The sequence below is a fragment of the Acipenser ruthenus genome, chromosome 24 (genome assembly GCF_902713425.1).
Source record: "Acipenser ruthenus chromosome 24, fAciRut3.2 maternal haplotype, whole genome shotgun sequence".
Taxonomy (NCBI): Eukaryota; Metazoa; Chordata; class Actinopteri; order Acipenseriformes; family Acipenseridae; genus Acipenser; species Acipenser ruthenus.
Genome location: NC_081212.1, coordinates 26,711,293 through 26,727,896, shown reverse-complemented (window position 1 = coordinate 26,727,896; position 16,604 = coordinate 26,711,293). Strand labels below are relative to the sequence as shown.

Below are 16,604 nucleotides of genomic sequence, written 5' to 3'. Positions count from 1 at the left end.
TGTGTAATAAATTACTGTGCTGTCAACTTGCTGAGAACACTGAGTTTTGTATGAAAAAGTAAATACAAAATAGCAAAACCAGGATTATTTATCAATTGTACTATTTCCGACCAGGACAAAAAAATGAAGCTTAAAACTGAGACAATCCCAATTTTCCCAGGACATCTGGTAACCCTATTCCCAATTGAAAATCAGCTGTTTATCAATGTCAGTGCACCATGCCTGCTGTGTGTGACTGTTGCTAACCATGCCATGTGTGTGTGTGTCTGTTGTGTGCAGATTACATGAAGGGCTCTGTGTGCAGCTCCAGCACCAGCTCCCTGAACAGTGAGAACCCCTACGCCACCATCAAGGACCCACCCAGCCTCACCTGCAAGCATTCGGAGAGCAGCTACGTGGAGATGAAGTCTCCAGCACACAGAGACCTGCCCTATGCTGACATGCCCTCTTCTTCCACCACCAACAAGAACGTCTACGAAGTCGGTGAGAGAGCCTGAGTGGTGCACGGGCAATGCCAGCCCATCACTGTACTGTAGCGGGGTCTGCAATGCCAGCCCATCACTGTGCTGTAGCTGGGTCTGCAATGCCACCCCATCGCTGTGCTGTAGCTGGGTCTGCAATGCCAGCCCATCGCTGTGCTGTAGCTGGGTCTCAGAGCTCTGACAGGACATTGGAACAGCATCAGAATTGCATTCATTATCCTGGCCATCCTCTCTCTTCCTCTGACTGCTGTTTCATTCTTTCTCCAGAACCCATGGTCAGCGTGCTTCAAGGAGCGAACGGGATGGGTACAAATTACAACCAGAACCCGTACGACCTGCCCAAGAACAGCCACATCCCGAGCCACTACGACCTGCTACCGGTGCGGCACAGCCCGACCCACACAACCCCGCCCGAGGACAAACCGGACGACAAGCAGCCATAGAGGAGGAGGCAGAGGATGCAACACGGCCGCCAAACACCGAGGCAGAGACAATCACCGTGAAGCGACTGCAGAGTGCAGAGACCGTGAACTCACTGAACTGGAGCAGATGAACAGAAAGCCGCTGTCCTGCTCTCTTTTACTGCTGCATGACGATGTTAACGCTGTTTGAAGGATTGTGAGGGTCTGGAGGACAAGGCGCGCTCTCTGTTTACACCTCTCAGTATCCGAACAGGTCAAGACCCTCCGACCTCACAGCAAGAAACTTTATAAAAGAAATCGCTCGTCTATCACACCAGCTATTATTTTTTAATTTGTATACAATTGCACAGGACTGTTTCAGCATTTCTGAATATAAAGCAACGGGTCAGTTGGTAACGCTTAGAACTGGGATAAAAACAAACTGTACTGCGTGTACTGGATTATATGAATCACTGATTACGGCCAGCCTTACCACCGACTTCATTCAAAACAGCAGTCAGGTTTTCCTGCAGTTTAAAACATACACAAAATGTATCTTGTGCTGTCATTTTCAGTCAAGTAAGACATTCAGAATTCATGACACCTTACTGTGGCTCCCAGTTCTAGTTGCCCTTCTGGTACGTTGCCCTCGTATAAAGGGGCTGTGCTGATGACCAGAACCCTGCAGAGCTTGGCCCCCTTTTCTCTCTAGAATGTGTCAAGAGGAACAGTAGCTAGAAATCTTTCCTATTGATCTGTAGCAGCCGGGGTTCGACATCAGCAAAACCCAGGACCCTCTATCGAACAAGTCCTTGTTATTAACTATAGTGGCTTCCCTGGTGAACTTACGCATGGTTAATTTGTGATTTCATAAGAATTCTGTAATTTATTGATTAATGTGTACTGCAAATAGCCAGTTAGCGACTTACTGAATTAGACATCTGTATTATTATGGTATTTTGTTTTATATTGAGGACCTCAACGAACTGTTCGTTTTTTTTATTTATGTATTTATTTATGTACTTATTAATTAATAGTAGAAATAGTTGAATTTGTACATTCGGGGAAAAAAAAGCATGACCAAATTAAGAATATTTAATATTGTTTTTTTTATATACACCTACAGGAGTTCATATACAGATTCTGTGCAGCCAGAAACCTTCCTTAAAGGCCAGTCGTTGTACCTGCAACGCCAAGACAGCAGTGGAAAGCTTGACGGTTCAGCAGCAATAGTGCTGTCTTGCTCATAGGAACAAGGATGCACTTGTATAGCCTGTGTAGAGAATATCATTTATGTCATTTCATACTAACCGTGTACTGAAAATGACTGGTTTTTGATTTTACATTTATATTTAAATATGCTAAATTTCCCCCTTGTCTACTGAGCAATACATAACTGAGGAAGAAAATAAAATCCAAACACCATGCCATTGGTTTTGTTCTACCTATATAAGCAATAACATGTTGACAATCACTACAGGCTGCATCTCTCAGTAAATGGGTTGTGTTTGCATGCATTGTTCTGAAGGGATTAGGAATAAACAAACAGCAGATACCCTCAATTACCAAAAACAAAACCAACAAAAAAACACATCAACACGAGCCTGCATTGCATTCATTATAGCTACACTAAACACATTGTCGAAAGGGGGAAACAATGAAAAGATTCTGTTCATTTGGAGCCACGCTTCAGGGGTGACAATGATACACAGCATATATATATATATATATATATATATATATATATATATATATATATAAATAAAAAATCATGTTTTATATTAGGCGAGGGCTGGACAGCCAGCTTCTAAAATGTGCATGCCTAATTCCGACTAAGGAAAGAAATCAATAAAGTACCAAATTGCAATCGTTTCTGTTGCTCATGGAATCGCATATAAAGTTCGATTTGCCTACATTGTTCCTGTTGCTCACGGAATCGTATTATTCTCCTTTTGGTTTGATGCTAATTCCTCTTTCTTTAGACTGGTGGTTATTCATGCAGTTTTCTCTCAGTACCCGCCCCTTGCACACCAAACCATTTTCAATGATCCGTTCCGCATTCCAACAGTCTAATCTTCCAGCGAGTTACCTGTGCAGGTGCGCTAATTATTGACAGGCTTATCATTACTGGCCATATTGCTTCCCAGGAACAGACTGAAAATGAATAAAACGATATGGAAAACATCGAGTAGATGATGTTATAGAAATATATTTTATTGTGCTTTCTTTTAGTTTATACTTTTCTCTGAAAACCCTGTTTTTTTCCAGTCTTATTTAACAGTTAACATTGTGAAGTGAAACAATGCTCTGCTCTTTGTTAAGTGGATGAACCCTACATACTTTTACTGGTTCAGCCATCAATAAAAGTTAAGTTTTGTGTATTCCAGAGAGTAGTGTGGTTTCTATTTGGCCTATTTTTACTTTACAAATTCACCCTCCCTTTCTCAAAATAGCATGTGCATGCATTTCCAGCAGATGACTACATTCTTGCTAACAAAAATGGAATATACACAAATGAACAAATCATATACAAGACAAAATAGCATGCATATGCATATATATATATATATATACACACTCATAATCTAAGAAATGTTTCATGAATGATTTAGCAATAGTAACATGCATCAGTAACCTGAAATAATAACACAGGGTTACGTAATACTACAGGAGTTTGCAAATTCTACCGAGTGCTGGAAATGTGGTCATAGCTTAGCATTTGCATACAGTTCAGTGCTGCATTCTTGGCTCAGAGAACCTACTTTACTAGTTCAGTGACACAGCAGTTATTATAATTGCATGTGATGCCCGAAGATGCAAGACGCTGCACTCTAACAACCCAGCTGAATGCAGGCAGATGATTCAAACTGTCTCAATGTCCTTACATGTGTTTTATTCAGCATATTGCTGAGAGAGCACACCACTGTACTGTGCTGCTACTGGAAGTTCATTGCTTTAATAGCACTATGTTTGAGCCACACATGAGTCCATCATACATTAAAACTCATTTTAATTTATCAGAGCTGCTGACTGATTGACTGGCACTGATGTGAGAAACCATTTTCATTTCAGAACATGTAAATCTGTGTACATCAACCATTCAAATTACAATCAGCACAATACACTGCTGGGCATTTAAAAGGTTTCAAGAAGCACATTAAATGTTTCTGATCTTACAGAACACGGATTGCTGATTTGTCTGCCTCACATTATATGCAGTCTGGTTTTCTAAAGCCCTGCCCAGTTTCACCCTTCACCAAAGCATTAAAAGGTGTAATATTGGGCAACATATTAACTAGATACTATTTACGTGAACATGAATCTGCAAATATCCAAAATAAAACACTAGTAATCTTTAACAATATTCCCCTTTATTTTAATTATTTTTATTAAAGTGAATATTTGAAATCATAATAAAAAAAATAAAATGAACAAACATTGTACATGCATAAAACACACAGGCATGAGTTGAGAGGGTAATATACAAATCAGATTCAACACAAACAAAAAACAAAAAAAAAAATAAGAAGACACTTGAGAAATGCACTTTAGAAAGTCCTGTCAGTAGAACAGCAACAGCAGTGCCCTCTGTGGGTGTTCACTTCATGAGCACTGCCAGCCACTCTGTAATTATCTCACTGCACCGCAGAGGCAGGGGGAGCCGCATCAGATCACTCCACACACGCTGGACTGAATCAGTTCCAAACTCTTACCTGTAATACTCTGAACAGGATCTGTGGTAGTTTAAGATTCTATGTGTTTAAGTTTCCTGCTTATACGTTTAAAAACAATTCCCTGCACAATGCTGGGGGGGGGTGGGGGTGTCCAATTCCTCACGAGCAAATTGCACAGGAAGGATTAATGAACACCCCTGTATGAACCTGCGCTCAAATGCTGAAATTAGACAGAACTCGGTGTATGACATTAGGTATGCTCATCTGGATATATAAACGCATGCCAGTGGCTGTGATTGTGTTGGATTATAATAAGCAGCCGATTATCGGAAAGTTAGTGTTAGGGGAACTCACTTTCTGAACTTGTAGTTAGGTGTTACAAAAGCAATACTACGCAAAAGAGGAACGAGCACACCAATAATGCACAATTCAAGGTATCCTTGAAGCTACAGGAATTAGTGCTTTGGTTGCAGTCGAATTGCATGCATTTGTGTGCGAGCACTGCACCTTGACCTAGCTGCCTGTTTTAAGCAATGAAAGCTGCTCCGTGCTCCGGTGAGGCAGCATATAGATCTCAGGTTATCATCTCCGGTTTCATAGGAAGCATCCACACCAGGTACTACCATTGTCATCTACAGTGTCAGCCTTTTTCAACAGCATTGCTTTACATGATGACCACATTCACAACTGGGGAGAAATATATATATTCCGTACTTGACAAAAGAAGCAAGAAAGCAGGTTAATATTTATAACATTATACATTTAAAAAAATTAAATAAAGATACAGTACAGTTACTAATTATACAAATGGTAGTTGTGGGTAACAGCGGCTCTATTGCCCCTGAACATGTTGTCTTTATGTATAGATCACCTTTTCATACCACATAACAAACAGTCTCATCTCATCTTTCTCTTGCTGTTCTGTCTAAGTGTTCACAGAGTGTGACATACATTCTGTACATCAGAGTGTGACATGCATTCTGTACATCACAGAGTGTGACATACATTCTGTACTGCCTGTCGCTAATACAACAGAAGTGGCATAAAATGACATGCGCCGCATGTGGAACATCTCTTAACATCATATTACTAAAACATGTGATAGAACACAAATACAAGTCCAACAAAAATCATACATTAAGACAATTCTGTGAAGATCTAATAAAACACGGGGCAGGGGGAGGGAGGGGAATAGTTAGAAAGATTTAAAACCTGGACTTGGGGAATGGAAAGAGCCTCCAGCACTGCAGAGATCAGACACTTAGATATTTTGACAGCACTGCATCTTTGGGTTGTTTTCGGTGGTGGGAGAGACGTGGATGGGCACGACGTTGTTGCTTGGAGACATTTCATTCTCGTGTCTGTCTGACATTTGCTTCTGAGACACAATGCGATAGATTTCTGTGGGGTGGGGGGGGGGGGAGAAAAAAAATAAGGGTAGACAAAATAAAAGGCACAGCAAGCATGTACTTAAGAGGAGGCAACATGATTCTAGATCACACCACCAAACTGAAGTAGTGCCGGATTGATAAATGACAATCCCAAAGGGCCGAGTGTCCCATTCCATAATAATAATACTTTGACGTGCCCTGTGTAAAGCCACGTCACAGATTCAATTTGTCTAGTTATACAAATTAGAATTTACTCCGAGGAAAAACGTAAAAGCAAAACATAAACAGGTAGATCTGTTAGTTGTCTACCACTGCACTAACACAAACCATTCAAATGAACATTAGATTTAGCAGCCGAAGGACGCATATGACTTGATTACCATCAGGATTTAAGAGCTTCACTGGAGCTCACCACAGTGCTAATTCAATTACAGCAACTACTGATTAGCTTCTATTTATTTTCCACTTTGTTTTCAAGAAACTGCTTTGGTCTGGTCTTGCAGTTTCTCACTCCTCTGAAGCGCTCCCTGGAGTATCTCTCGGCAGTGCAGTGGCTGGGCTCATTTATTGTGAATTGCTCTTCTCTTTTTGTTTACTTGATGGCCAATTTCAATGCAACGCAGTTCTTCCACAATGTGAAAACAATTTATAATTGGCTCTGTACACAGAAATACATTTGTATTTCCGCAGTCGTCTGAAGTTCAACTTTACTGGCATTACCCTAAAAACCTACAGGCCACTTATAGATGCCTTGGGGCTGAAACTACACTGTCTAGAACTCAATAAAGAAGAGCTAGTGCAGGCATCCGTGGTGATAAATTTCTTTAGAGTACAGAAAAACCATTAGCAGTCACGAGCTGTGCTTGTCCAGCAAGGTCAAAGCTTGATTATCTATTCCACAGAGCCTGGCTCTCAGCCCAGATCCCTTAGCTGCTCTCTATTCTACTTGGGGAAAGCAAGGAGAAGCGTGGGGGTAATCACTTAGTCATTCAACACAGAAAAACAAAAACTGTACATTAAAGGAGTGCAGATTCTTTATACGGAAAATGCCTCAAGAGAAAAGAGGTAGGTAATTAATGAAATGTACAATTACTGAATGGAGCAAAGGATGCATGCTGGTCACTCCCTGAGACAACCTTACCTGTTAGGATGCATGCTGGTCACTCCCTGAGACAACCTTACCTGTTAGGATGCATGCTGGTCACTCCCTGAGACAACCTTACCTGTTAGGATGCATGCTGGTCACCCCCTGGGATGCTCTTACCTGTTAGGATGCATGCTGGTCACCCCCTGATACACCCTTACCTGTTAGGATGCATGCTGGTCACCCCCTGGGATGCTCTTACCTGTTAGGTTGCATGCTGGTCACCCCCTGATACACCCTTACCTGTTAGGATGCATTTTGGTCACCCCCTGATACACCCTTACCTGTTAGGATGCATTTTGGTCACCCCCTGAGATGCCCTTACCTGTTAGGATGGTTTGAAAAGCAGTTTCTACATTTGTTGAATCCAAGGCAGAAGTCTCGATAAAGGACAAGCCATTCTTTTCTAAAGGCAGAAAGGAAAATAATAATAATGAATTGGCCCATCAAGTTAAATGCTAGAGTATACATGTCACCAAGGTATGTTTACTGAAGCAAGTAAATTCTATTTCTTTTTTTATTGTGTACAAACAGTGTGAGTTCTCTGGATTTGCAACACCTCAAATACTGCAAGATTTCACCAAAAAAATCCAGTTTCACACTTTCCATGAATGGCTTGTTTAGATGCAATCATTCTGATATCCCCACGCATTGGGACAGGTCAGTAATGAAAGCAAGGTGGATACGTCCCGTGCCTATAAAAAGCAGCTCAAGTATAACGCTGACCTGCGAAAGCCTTGGCCTCGTCGGTGGGCACTGCCCGGAGGTGCCGCAGGTCGCTCTTGTTGCCCACCAGCATGATGACGATGTTGCTGTCAGCGTGATCTCGCAGCTCCTTTAGCCAGCGCTCCACATTTTCATACGTCAGGTGCTTGGCGATGTCATAGACCAGCAGGGCGCCCACGGCTCCGCGGTAGTACCTGAAATGCAGAGACGGCAATCGGGTAAGCAACCCCAGAGATAACAGCTGCTGGCCAGCACGCAGTACCAGGGCTGGCAAGAAGACTCCCATTGCATAGCAGTTTGATCCATTCCTGATTTTAACTCTAAGCTTGTTACCTATACATACTGTGGCTAATTAAGCATGGAATAAAACCTGGAACGGGTGAAATTTCCATCCCTGACTACTGTTCTGTAGAGTTTGCTAAGTGAAGAAAAGAGATCAGAAATGAGAAGCCAAACTGCACGATTACAAGCTGCAAAGCTCAGATGGGAGTACTGCTACGGCAGGGCGCCACGGTGCTGTACGTACGCGGAGGTGATGGCCCGGTAGCGCTCCTGCCCGGCTGTGTCCCAGATCTGCGCTTTGATGGTCTTGCCATCCACCTGGATGCTGCGGGTGGCGAACTCCACCCCGATGGTGCTCTTGCTCTCCAGGTTGAACTCATTCCGCGTGAACCGGGAGAGGAGGTTACTCTTCCCAACGCCAGAGTCTCCGATCAGCACCACTGGGGAAAGAAAAACAAAACCGTGGTGACTGACTGCAGTGAATGAAACCCGAACTAACCAGAAATGAAACAGAGCAAGCAGGTGCGTCTGTCATCCGCCCCAGAAATACAAGTGCTGAGGTTCATTAAGAAAATCAAAAGAGATTTCAACTGGATACCGATAGGTACTGTTGTTTACATGGCAGCTCTCCTCTGAACAGTACAACAAAAAGAGCAGCCATGAAGACACAGTACCAAAGGATGGGAAGCCCTCAAACTACCCTCACAAGAGCCAAAGAAACAAACAGGAACACACACATCAGTACAGTACATGTATCATTTCATTGTATATATATTTCACTTCACCCTTGGTTACTAATGCATCTGTTGCTAAAAAGCAATTTGCTTGTTTCTAAGCAGGCTTCCTGAGAGAAACATCCGGCTGGATCTGTCTACAGTAAATGAATCACACATTTTATACTCGGTAACAAAACTCATTCAAGCTCAACTTTGTCAGATTGTACAATCACATCAGACAGCCCAATTTTAAACAGAGAAACTGAAAAGCCTCAGTAATAGTCACAGATTAACCCTACTGTAATGAGCAAACCCTTCAGTAATCACTGGTATTGTACTGTGTGCTCCACTGCTTTAGCACTGAGCATGTACTGTAAAGTACTGGCTGGGAGTGGTGTGTGACTCAAATCAGGCATTTCAGGGCGCCCTGCTGGAGCTAGGGGTGCAATATGTATGAATTTACTTTAAATGTGATGCAATGAACAGTGATAGAATCAAGAGTAATTGAAGTATTTCAGGGAAGACTGAAGTCCATGCCATGCATTGTCAATTATACTTAACAAATGCTGTCTATCATCTTTTTTCCAGAGAGATATGAAAATAATCTACAGTATACCGAGTGTTTTTTAATTGTTTTTTTGTTGTTGTTTTAACCTTGCGAAATGAATATGTGAATGTACTGTTATACAATACAGTGCCGCACTGCACTGGAAACACATTGTGCTGCAAAACCTTCCAACAGCACATTTCCTGGCTGACTGCAGCAAATGACGTCTAAATCACCGCACATTTTGAAAAGCAGCTGTAATAATCCGCCAGCTCCCGGCAGAGTCAAGGGGCCTTACATGACATTTAGAAATATTTTACATAAACACCCACCCACAATACTAAGCAGAAAACCTGGGGCTGGATTTTCAAAAAACTTTGAATCTGGATAACAGTGATCCGCATTTTGTAATCCTATAATTGGTGATTAAGACTTTTATTTAATGTGAAGAAATAAGCTTTGAACAAAACAGCATTAATGTGTCAAGCTTGTCATTTATAACTATATATAAAACCACATGGTGTTAGGCTCCATTTTGTTTGTGGAAAACACCTTTCACTTCGCAGTTAAAATACAATTAGTAAATGACATCCTGTACACATTGCTTAGGCTAGTTCCATAGCTGGTGTGCAGCTGCAGTGCAGCATGAGCAGCTGTGCATGCAACAGCTCTGATTTTAGCTTCAAGACCTTGTAATCAATTCTCCCTCCCTGCAGGGAAAACACGAGACCTGCAAGTGTTTCATAAAGCAATACAGTTTGCACATTTGACCAGTGCAGGCACATCCAGAGAATCCTCATATCGCTGTAGTAAAAGATCGGATTACAGTCAAACGCAATCTGAAATATCAAAACCAGGGCAGTTATCGTGTTTACCACGTAGTGTGACACACAGACGGACGGGCACGGTTTGCACACAGTAATAGTATCCTTTTTTTTTTTGTAGTACCATCTAATAAAAATAGAATAATCTTCCAAACACAGTACATACCTGTCTGCTTCTGTTCAATTCAATTTCAATTTCAAAGGAACAATTGCCTTTGTCCCTGTCCCTGTTGTTTCACTAACCCTGTATGACCACAGTCATCTTCAAATGAAGTCTTAAATGATCCAACATTAAAAGCAGACTGTGGGCAGAAGTTTTAAATAATGAACCGTGCATAAAGTTATGCATAAAGCACACCTGGGTTTTGGTGCGATATACAATGAATCTCTAGACTTGACCTGATTAATAACAAAAGCAGAATATTCTGCCAGAAGCATGAATAATACTGTACTTTCTGAAAAGCACAAGTTCAGCATGAAATGGTTTTAGTCTTCCATTTCAATACAGGCCATCACTGTCAGTGCTTTCGTGGTACACAGAACCCGACATTCTTCCTCTTATTGCTGCAGTCACACCCCCTGCTCCCTAATTAACAACTCAGCACAACTGACAGGCTCTGTGTCTGGGACAGGCCAAGTCCTGAAGAGCAGGGGAGGGCATACCTGTCATCAGAAGAGGCCCGTTAGGAGGAGCAAACTTACAAGAAAGAGGAGACAATGTACCAAGGGTTTTCTCTTGCAGAGTGCTCTGTCCAGAACATCCTTGTATTGTAATCAAGTATACTGTATTACCGAAAACAAATGCATGTTTCCTTCAAACCTAGAAACAGTGTCTGATTAAGTCCAGTGTCGGTTTACATACAGGCTACACTGTGCCCTGTGCATTCAAGTACTGTACCTCCAAGCACTGTCAGAAACAGCCTACATCACAAAAGCCTGGCCAGAATGAACACTCAGCTTGCTGCTCCATTTACATCACGATTATGAAGTAATTACAAATCACACATCCCAAAGCAGTGCAATAACTCATTACTCCTTGTGTTTGCTCCCTCTCAAACTGTTACAACACATAATACTCTTCTTAAAAAATATATATAATCTTTCATTTACATCTAACCAAGTCCTTCATCCAGCGATCTGTAACGGAGAATCCAGGATGACTGAAATTACATCCTACTGTACTGAGGCAGTAGAAAGGTTACAGGAATGCACACACACTAGAATAACTACAGAAATCCCTCCTTGACAACCACACTCTGGGTTTCGCAGCTAGTTTACATTGCTAAGAAGTGAAGGTTTACAGCTAGAAGAGCCATAGCCCCGTGCAAGGCTGAAAAAGACTACCGATTCCCATAGAAACGAAGGTTTGATAAACAGCGACTAGAAAGAGAGAATGGAGAATACTTCAGCAGCACAAGCATGTCAAAGTGGAGGACATTTCCACGTCAAGTGCATTGAAACTGAAATATTACTGCAGTGTACTCTATCAGCACATAGAGAATGGAAGAGGATGCCCATTACCGTCCCTCAGTGTGCTCCAGCAACAACCCTTTATAATATACTGTGCAACAGCGCTTAATACACACCGCATAACAGGTTTCTAATCTCTCATGCTACCAGTTACTCCAGTTCTCTGGGGTCTTTACTGGTCTTTCAACAAAGAAAAAAAAAGGTGGTGACGCAAGGGAAATAAAACTATGGATTTGCACAATGCGTGATTGCGTGATGACAATAAGACTACAGTACGCTTGTGTTTGGGAAGCGTCAATAAATATCATGTATTTCTGATCTGAGCTCTGCAGCCTGTGTCGTGTCTGTATCCCGTTCCTCCCTAAATCCCTCAGGGAGTATCACGGAAGCTTCACAAGGGCGGGTTTGTTTTTGTTCTAACCCCGTTGCGTCTACTAGAATAAATGACATTGTTCATAAACCCAAGCGTGTGTATGAAACTGATTCACCTTACACCTTCTCCGTGTCAACACAGTTAGATTTTATTGAATCACTTTTTTATTTTTTTTAACAAGTACTGTACAGGCGTTTGTTTTGATATTCCCATTGCATTTGACACGGAGGGAGTTCTTTCGTTTACAAAGGAAACCATCTAATAAATTTAGCTAATGCTTTCAATACACAAATAATATCGGAGAACACCTTTTTTTTTAATCATTGTTCATATTCGAAAGGTGATTAAATATTATTAACAACGCTGGTGTCGTTGTTGAATAAACACCAAGTCTACGTTACCGCACAAATAAAAACAAACCTGAACGTATATTTCAGTTACCCAGTAACCAAACGCAAAAATATATATATTAAAAACAGAATAAAGGCGGCTCTTACCTTTAAATAGATAATCATATTCGTCGTCTCTGGTCCCCATTGTGGTTTACAATAAATAATCAGGTGCTCAAAACTAAAAGATTAAAAGCGAATTTGTTAAAAACACACACAGTTCACCTCCCTCCCTGTACAGCAGAACCTGATACAATCACCAGCCTGCACTTCCGGGGTCGCGGGCGGGGTTAACGAGCAAAACGTTACTTTATATAAAGCTGAAACACAATTCATCCACTACCACGATATTGTGTTTGACTGGCGAGGCACGTATTGTTATCCGTCTACCTACAAATAAATGTAAGAATTAAGCGCGTTGTGCGGGAAGGTATGACGTCATGTTCCTGCCTGTGCCAGATTACTGCACTTTCCATGTGCTGAGTGCGGATAGGGAGCGCAAGAGCATGTAGGGCAGGGTATGTCAAAATTAAAAACAAGTGAAAGAATGGATGAATAAATACATGAATAGAGAAACAAATCAGCAAAAACAACAGGCTGATATGTAAATGTCAAAACAGAAATGTAAAAAGCAATTGGGAAATAAATAAATATGTTTAGAAATAAATAGTGAGATAAACATTTATTTTGTATTTTTATTTTGGCATAAAATATCCGTCTTCTAAAACATATCTGTGTATAATATCCTTGAAATTTCGTGGGCCAGTGGCGCAATGGATAACGCGTCTGACTACGGATCAGAAGATTCCAGGTTCGACTCCTGGCTGGCTCGAATTTTTTTTTTTTTTTTTTTTTAAATGTTGTATCTAGCCTTCAATATGTTGGGGCAATATTAAACGATCTGATACATTCTGGTCGTCATTTATACCGCAATGTGCAAGAACTCCCCTTGTGTTGTGACTGGGTTAATTCACTTTCATAGGGCCAGTGGCGCAATGGATAACGCGTCTGACTACGGATCAGAAGATTCTAGGTTCGACTCCTGGCTGGCTCGAATTTTTTTTTCTGAGTCACAAAAAAACAAACAAAAAAGTTTTTCAATTCAAATAATTTTAAAATATCAAATAATAGCACCATGCACCAACCTCTCTGACGCCAGTAACTGTTCAACATGTTCTTACGAATTTAGTTAAATTGAGCTCAGATTAGCTAGCTGTGATATGCCACGAGTCGAGTCTGCTATTTATGCTGCCCTCTGGTGGAGAATGGGTGCATAGACGTTTCAGCAACACATTTAAATGACCCTTGTTTGTTACATTTTAAAAGATTGTTTAAACGTTACAATGTAAATGTTGACTCAGTAGCTACCATTAAATGTTACAATGTTTCAACCTCGGTGACATTCTTTGAAGCGCTATTTTAGGCGATTTACAATAGAAACTTTTTTTTTTTTTTTTTTTTTTTTTAGTAAAATGGCACTTCCGTGACAATCCATGAAATGTATTTTTTTTTTTATTATTGTCATTCGTGAATTTCTTGAATAAAAAAGAGATACTGCCAAAAGATGCAGATTACAGATAGGGTACCAACAAAGAAGAAGGAAGTGGATCTAAATGTCAAAACAGAAATGGAAAAAGCAATTGGGAAATGTCAGAAAAAACGTTTAATAGATATAAACATGCATTTCTGTTTATTTATTTTGGAATAAAATATCCTTCTTACAAAAGTAACATTTTGTGGGCCAGTGGCGCAATGGATAACGCGTCTGACTACGAATCAGAAGATTCTAGGTTCGACTCCTGGCTGGCTCGTTCTTTCTCATTGATCAATGTATTTTAGGCTTTAATATTTGCTGGTAATGTCAACGTTTACGAACAAAATATTATCTAAGGAACTCACACTAATGAACTGGTTAGCTCTCGTGGGCTCCTTAAATTCTTCAAAGAATTTCCCGCACCACGTGCGCAAGTGCACACATTACCGAGTCTGTCCTGAAGCGCGTTGTAGCCTCAGCGCTGCTCACTAGATGGTATATGAGCGAGTAATGCAGGGGGCCAGTGGCGCAATGGATAACGCGTCTGACTACGGATCAGAAGATTCCAGGTTCGACTCCTGGCTGGCTCGGTTCTTTTGTTCTAACTCACTTAAACATTTTTTTTCAATTAAATTAACTTCATTTCATTTAAAATGTCAGATAATAGCACCACGCACCAATCTCTCCGACGCCAGTAACTGTTCAACATGTATGTATGTATTTTAGTTCAATCTAGCTCAAATTATCTGGCTCTCAAGCGTTGATAGTTTAGTGAGTGAGTCGGCGGTGACAGTAACTTCATCCCCCGTGTTGTTACAGCCTCACGATGCATGGCACAGTTACTAACTGGTATGCATGGTTAGAACATGCAACAGAACATGGTGCTGTAAATGATTCGTTTAAATAACCTGTACCGGGTTTAAAAATACCGACACTTTCATAAGTAAAACACGGCACACAAGAAGCCTATTGTATAATTAACTCCGTCAGACTTCGATGTGTTGCTACGGTGACTATGCCTAACAATAATGATCAAATTCTGATGATATTCTATGTAACGCACACCATGTGTGCAGAAGCAGCACACATTACCCCAAACCAGCTTCCTCAAAGAAGCAGTCACACGCGGTATCCAGTTAGGAGCTAATGCAATAGGCTCCGAGGTAAACAAAGTGAACTTTTCCATTCCTTAGATAAAATATGACCAGAATCTATCAAGACGTTAGATATTGCTCCAACACACTGAAGACTAAATAAAAATAATAATTAAAAAAAAGAATCGAGCCAGCCAGGAGTCGAACCTAGAATCTTCTGATCCGTAGTCAGACGCGTTATCCATTGCGCCACTGGCCCTATGCATGACCCGCAGATAAACCATCTAGTGAGCAGCGCTGAGGCAGTATCCTTCAAAATGGGTAGTTCGACAGCGTTCAACACCAGCCTGAATGAATTTGTGTTCATGCTTCTCGTTTCAATGTTAATCTTGGACGGAAGATGTCAGGGCAGTCCAGAAAGCCTGCCCCCTGTTGGCAGATCTGTAGAAAGCGGGAATGCAGGTAGAGATCAGCACAGCAGGCTGGAGAGGGTACTGAAATCGAGGGGGGGGGGGGGGGGGGGATTCGAGAACTCGTGCATGCCCCACTGCCCCCCACCTGGCGGCGAGCGACCCTCCTTCCCCACCGAGGACCAATCGGGTATGGAAGCGCGCGTAGCCTCAGCGCTGCTCACTAGATGGTTTATCTGCGGGTCAGGTATAGGGCCAGTGGCGCAATGGATAACGCGTCTGACTACGGATCAGAAGATTCTAGGTTCGACTCCTGGCTGGCTCGATTCTTTTTTTTAATTATTATTTTTATTTAGTCTTCAGTGTGTTGGAGCAATATCTAACGTCTTGATAGATTCTGGTCATATTTTATCTAAGGAATGGAAAAGTTCACTTTGTTTACCTCGGAGCCTATTGCATTAGCTCCTAAATGGATAACGCGTGTGACTGCTTCTTTGAGGAAGCTGGTTTGGGGTAATGTGTGCTGCTTCTGCACACATGGTGTGCGTTACATAGAATATAATCAGAATTTGAACATTATTGTTAGGCATAGTCACCGTAGCAACACATCGAAGTCTGACGGAGTTAATTATACAATAGGCTTCTTGTGTCCCGTGTTTTACTTATGAAAGTGTCGGTATTTTTAAACCCGGTACAGGTTATTTAAACGAATCATATACAGCACCATGTTCTGCTGCATGTTCTAACCATGCATACCAGTTAGTAACTGTGCCATGCATCGTGAGGCTGTAACAACACGGGGGATGAAGTTACTGTCATCGCCGACTCACTCACTAAACTATCAACGCTTGAGAGCCAGATCATTTGAGCTAGATTGAACTAAAATACATACATACATGTTGAACAGTTACTGGCATCGGAGAGATTGGTGCGTGGTGCTATTATATGACATTTTAAATGAAATGAAGTTAATTTAATTGAAAAAAAATGTTTAAGTGAGTTAGAACAAAAGAACCGAGCCAGCCAGGAGTCGAACCTGGAATCTTCTGATCCGTAGTCAGACGCGTTATCCATTGCGCCACTGGCCCCCTGCATTAATAGCTCATATACCATCTAGTGAGCAGCGCTGAGGCTACAACGCGCTTCA

General features: G+C 41.5%; 2 protein-coding genes and 7 non-coding genes across 11 annotated transcripts in view; 6 read left to right on the top strand and 3 right to left on the bottom strand.

Moving 5' to 3' along the window:
* Positions 1-3,264, top strand: part of LOC117429889 (multiple epidermal growth factor-like domains protein 11) — a 79,694-nt gene extending 76,430 nt beyond the window's left edge. For all 3 annotated transcript variants that reach the window (XM_058999039.1, XM_058999037.1, XM_058999038.1), the window contains 2 exons: positions 280-483; positions 750-3,264. In XM_058999039.1, coding sequence (XP_058855022.1) covers positions 280-483; positions 750-925 — 380 coding nt within the window. In that variant the 3' untranslated portion in view covers positions 926-3,264. The remainder of the gene's footprint in view (positions 1-279; positions 484-749) is intronic.
* A 968-nt stretch (positions 3,265-4,232) lies between these two features.
* Positions 4,233-12,793, bottom strand: LOC131700606 (ras-related protein Rab-11A). Its single transcript, XM_058999040.1, has 5 exons — positions 12,528-12,793; positions 8,345-8,540; positions 7,819-8,012; positions 7,418-7,498; positions 4,233-5,958 (listed from the first exon to the last, which is right to left on the bottom strand). Exons 1-5 carry the CDS (start codon positions 12,565-12,567, stop codon positions 5,819-5,821), a joined length of 651 nt encoding a protein of 216 aa, XP_058855023.1. The 5' UTR covers positions 12,568-12,793; the 3' UTR covers positions 4,233-5,818.
* A 385-nt stretch (positions 12,794-13,178) lies between these two features.
* trnar-acg (transfer RNA arginine (anticodon ACG)) lies at positions 13,179-13,251 on the top strand. The gene has a single exon. It is a non-coding gene; the product is annotated as a tRNA-Arg (tRNA).
* A 149-nt stretch (positions 13,252-13,400) lies between these two features.
* Positions 13,401-13,473, top strand: trnar-acg (transfer RNA arginine (anticodon ACG)). The gene has a single exon. It is a non-coding gene; the product is annotated as a tRNA-Arg (tRNA).
* A 684-nt stretch (positions 13,474-14,157) lies between these two features.
* On the top strand, positions 14,158-14,230 carry trnar-acg (transfer RNA arginine (anticodon ACG)). The gene has a single exon. It is a non-coding gene; the product is annotated as a tRNA-Arg (tRNA).
* A 240-nt stretch (positions 14,231-14,470) lies between these two features.
* On the top strand, positions 14,471-14,543 carry trnar-acg (transfer RNA arginine (anticodon ACG)). The gene has a single exon. It is a non-coding gene; the product is annotated as a tRNA-Arg (tRNA).
* A 690-nt stretch (positions 14,544-15,233) lies between these two features.
* Positions 15,234-15,306, bottom strand: trnar-acg (transfer RNA arginine (anticodon ACG)). Its single transcript has one exon. It is a non-coding gene; the product is annotated as a tRNA-Arg (tRNA).
* Positions 15,307-15,709: 403 nt separating this feature from the next.
* trnar-acg (transfer RNA arginine (anticodon ACG)) lies at positions 15,710-15,782 on the top strand. The gene has a single exon. It is a non-coding gene; the product is annotated as a tRNA-Arg (tRNA).
* A 690-nt stretch (positions 15,783-16,472) lies between these two features.
* Positions 16,473-16,545, bottom strand: trnar-acg (transfer RNA arginine (anticodon ACG)). The gene has a single exon. It is a non-coding gene; the product is annotated as a tRNA-Arg (tRNA).
* Positions 16,546-16,604: the final 59 nt, after the last annotated feature.

Excerpts from the sequence above, each read along its gene's own strand:
- LOC131700606 (XM_058999040.1), bottom strand. The coding sequence starts at position 12,567 with ATGGGGACCAGAGACGACGAATATGATTATCTATTTAAAG. Across the intron at positions 8,013-8,344 it reads TACCGGGCCATCACCTCCGC|GTACTACCGCGGAGCCGTGG; the intron begins GTACGTACAGCA and ends TCTGCATTTCAG. Across the intron at positions 7,499-7,818 it reads CGAGGCCAAGGCTTTCGCAG|AAAAGAATGGCTTGTCCTTT; the intron begins GTCAGCGTTATA and ends TTCTGCCTTTAG.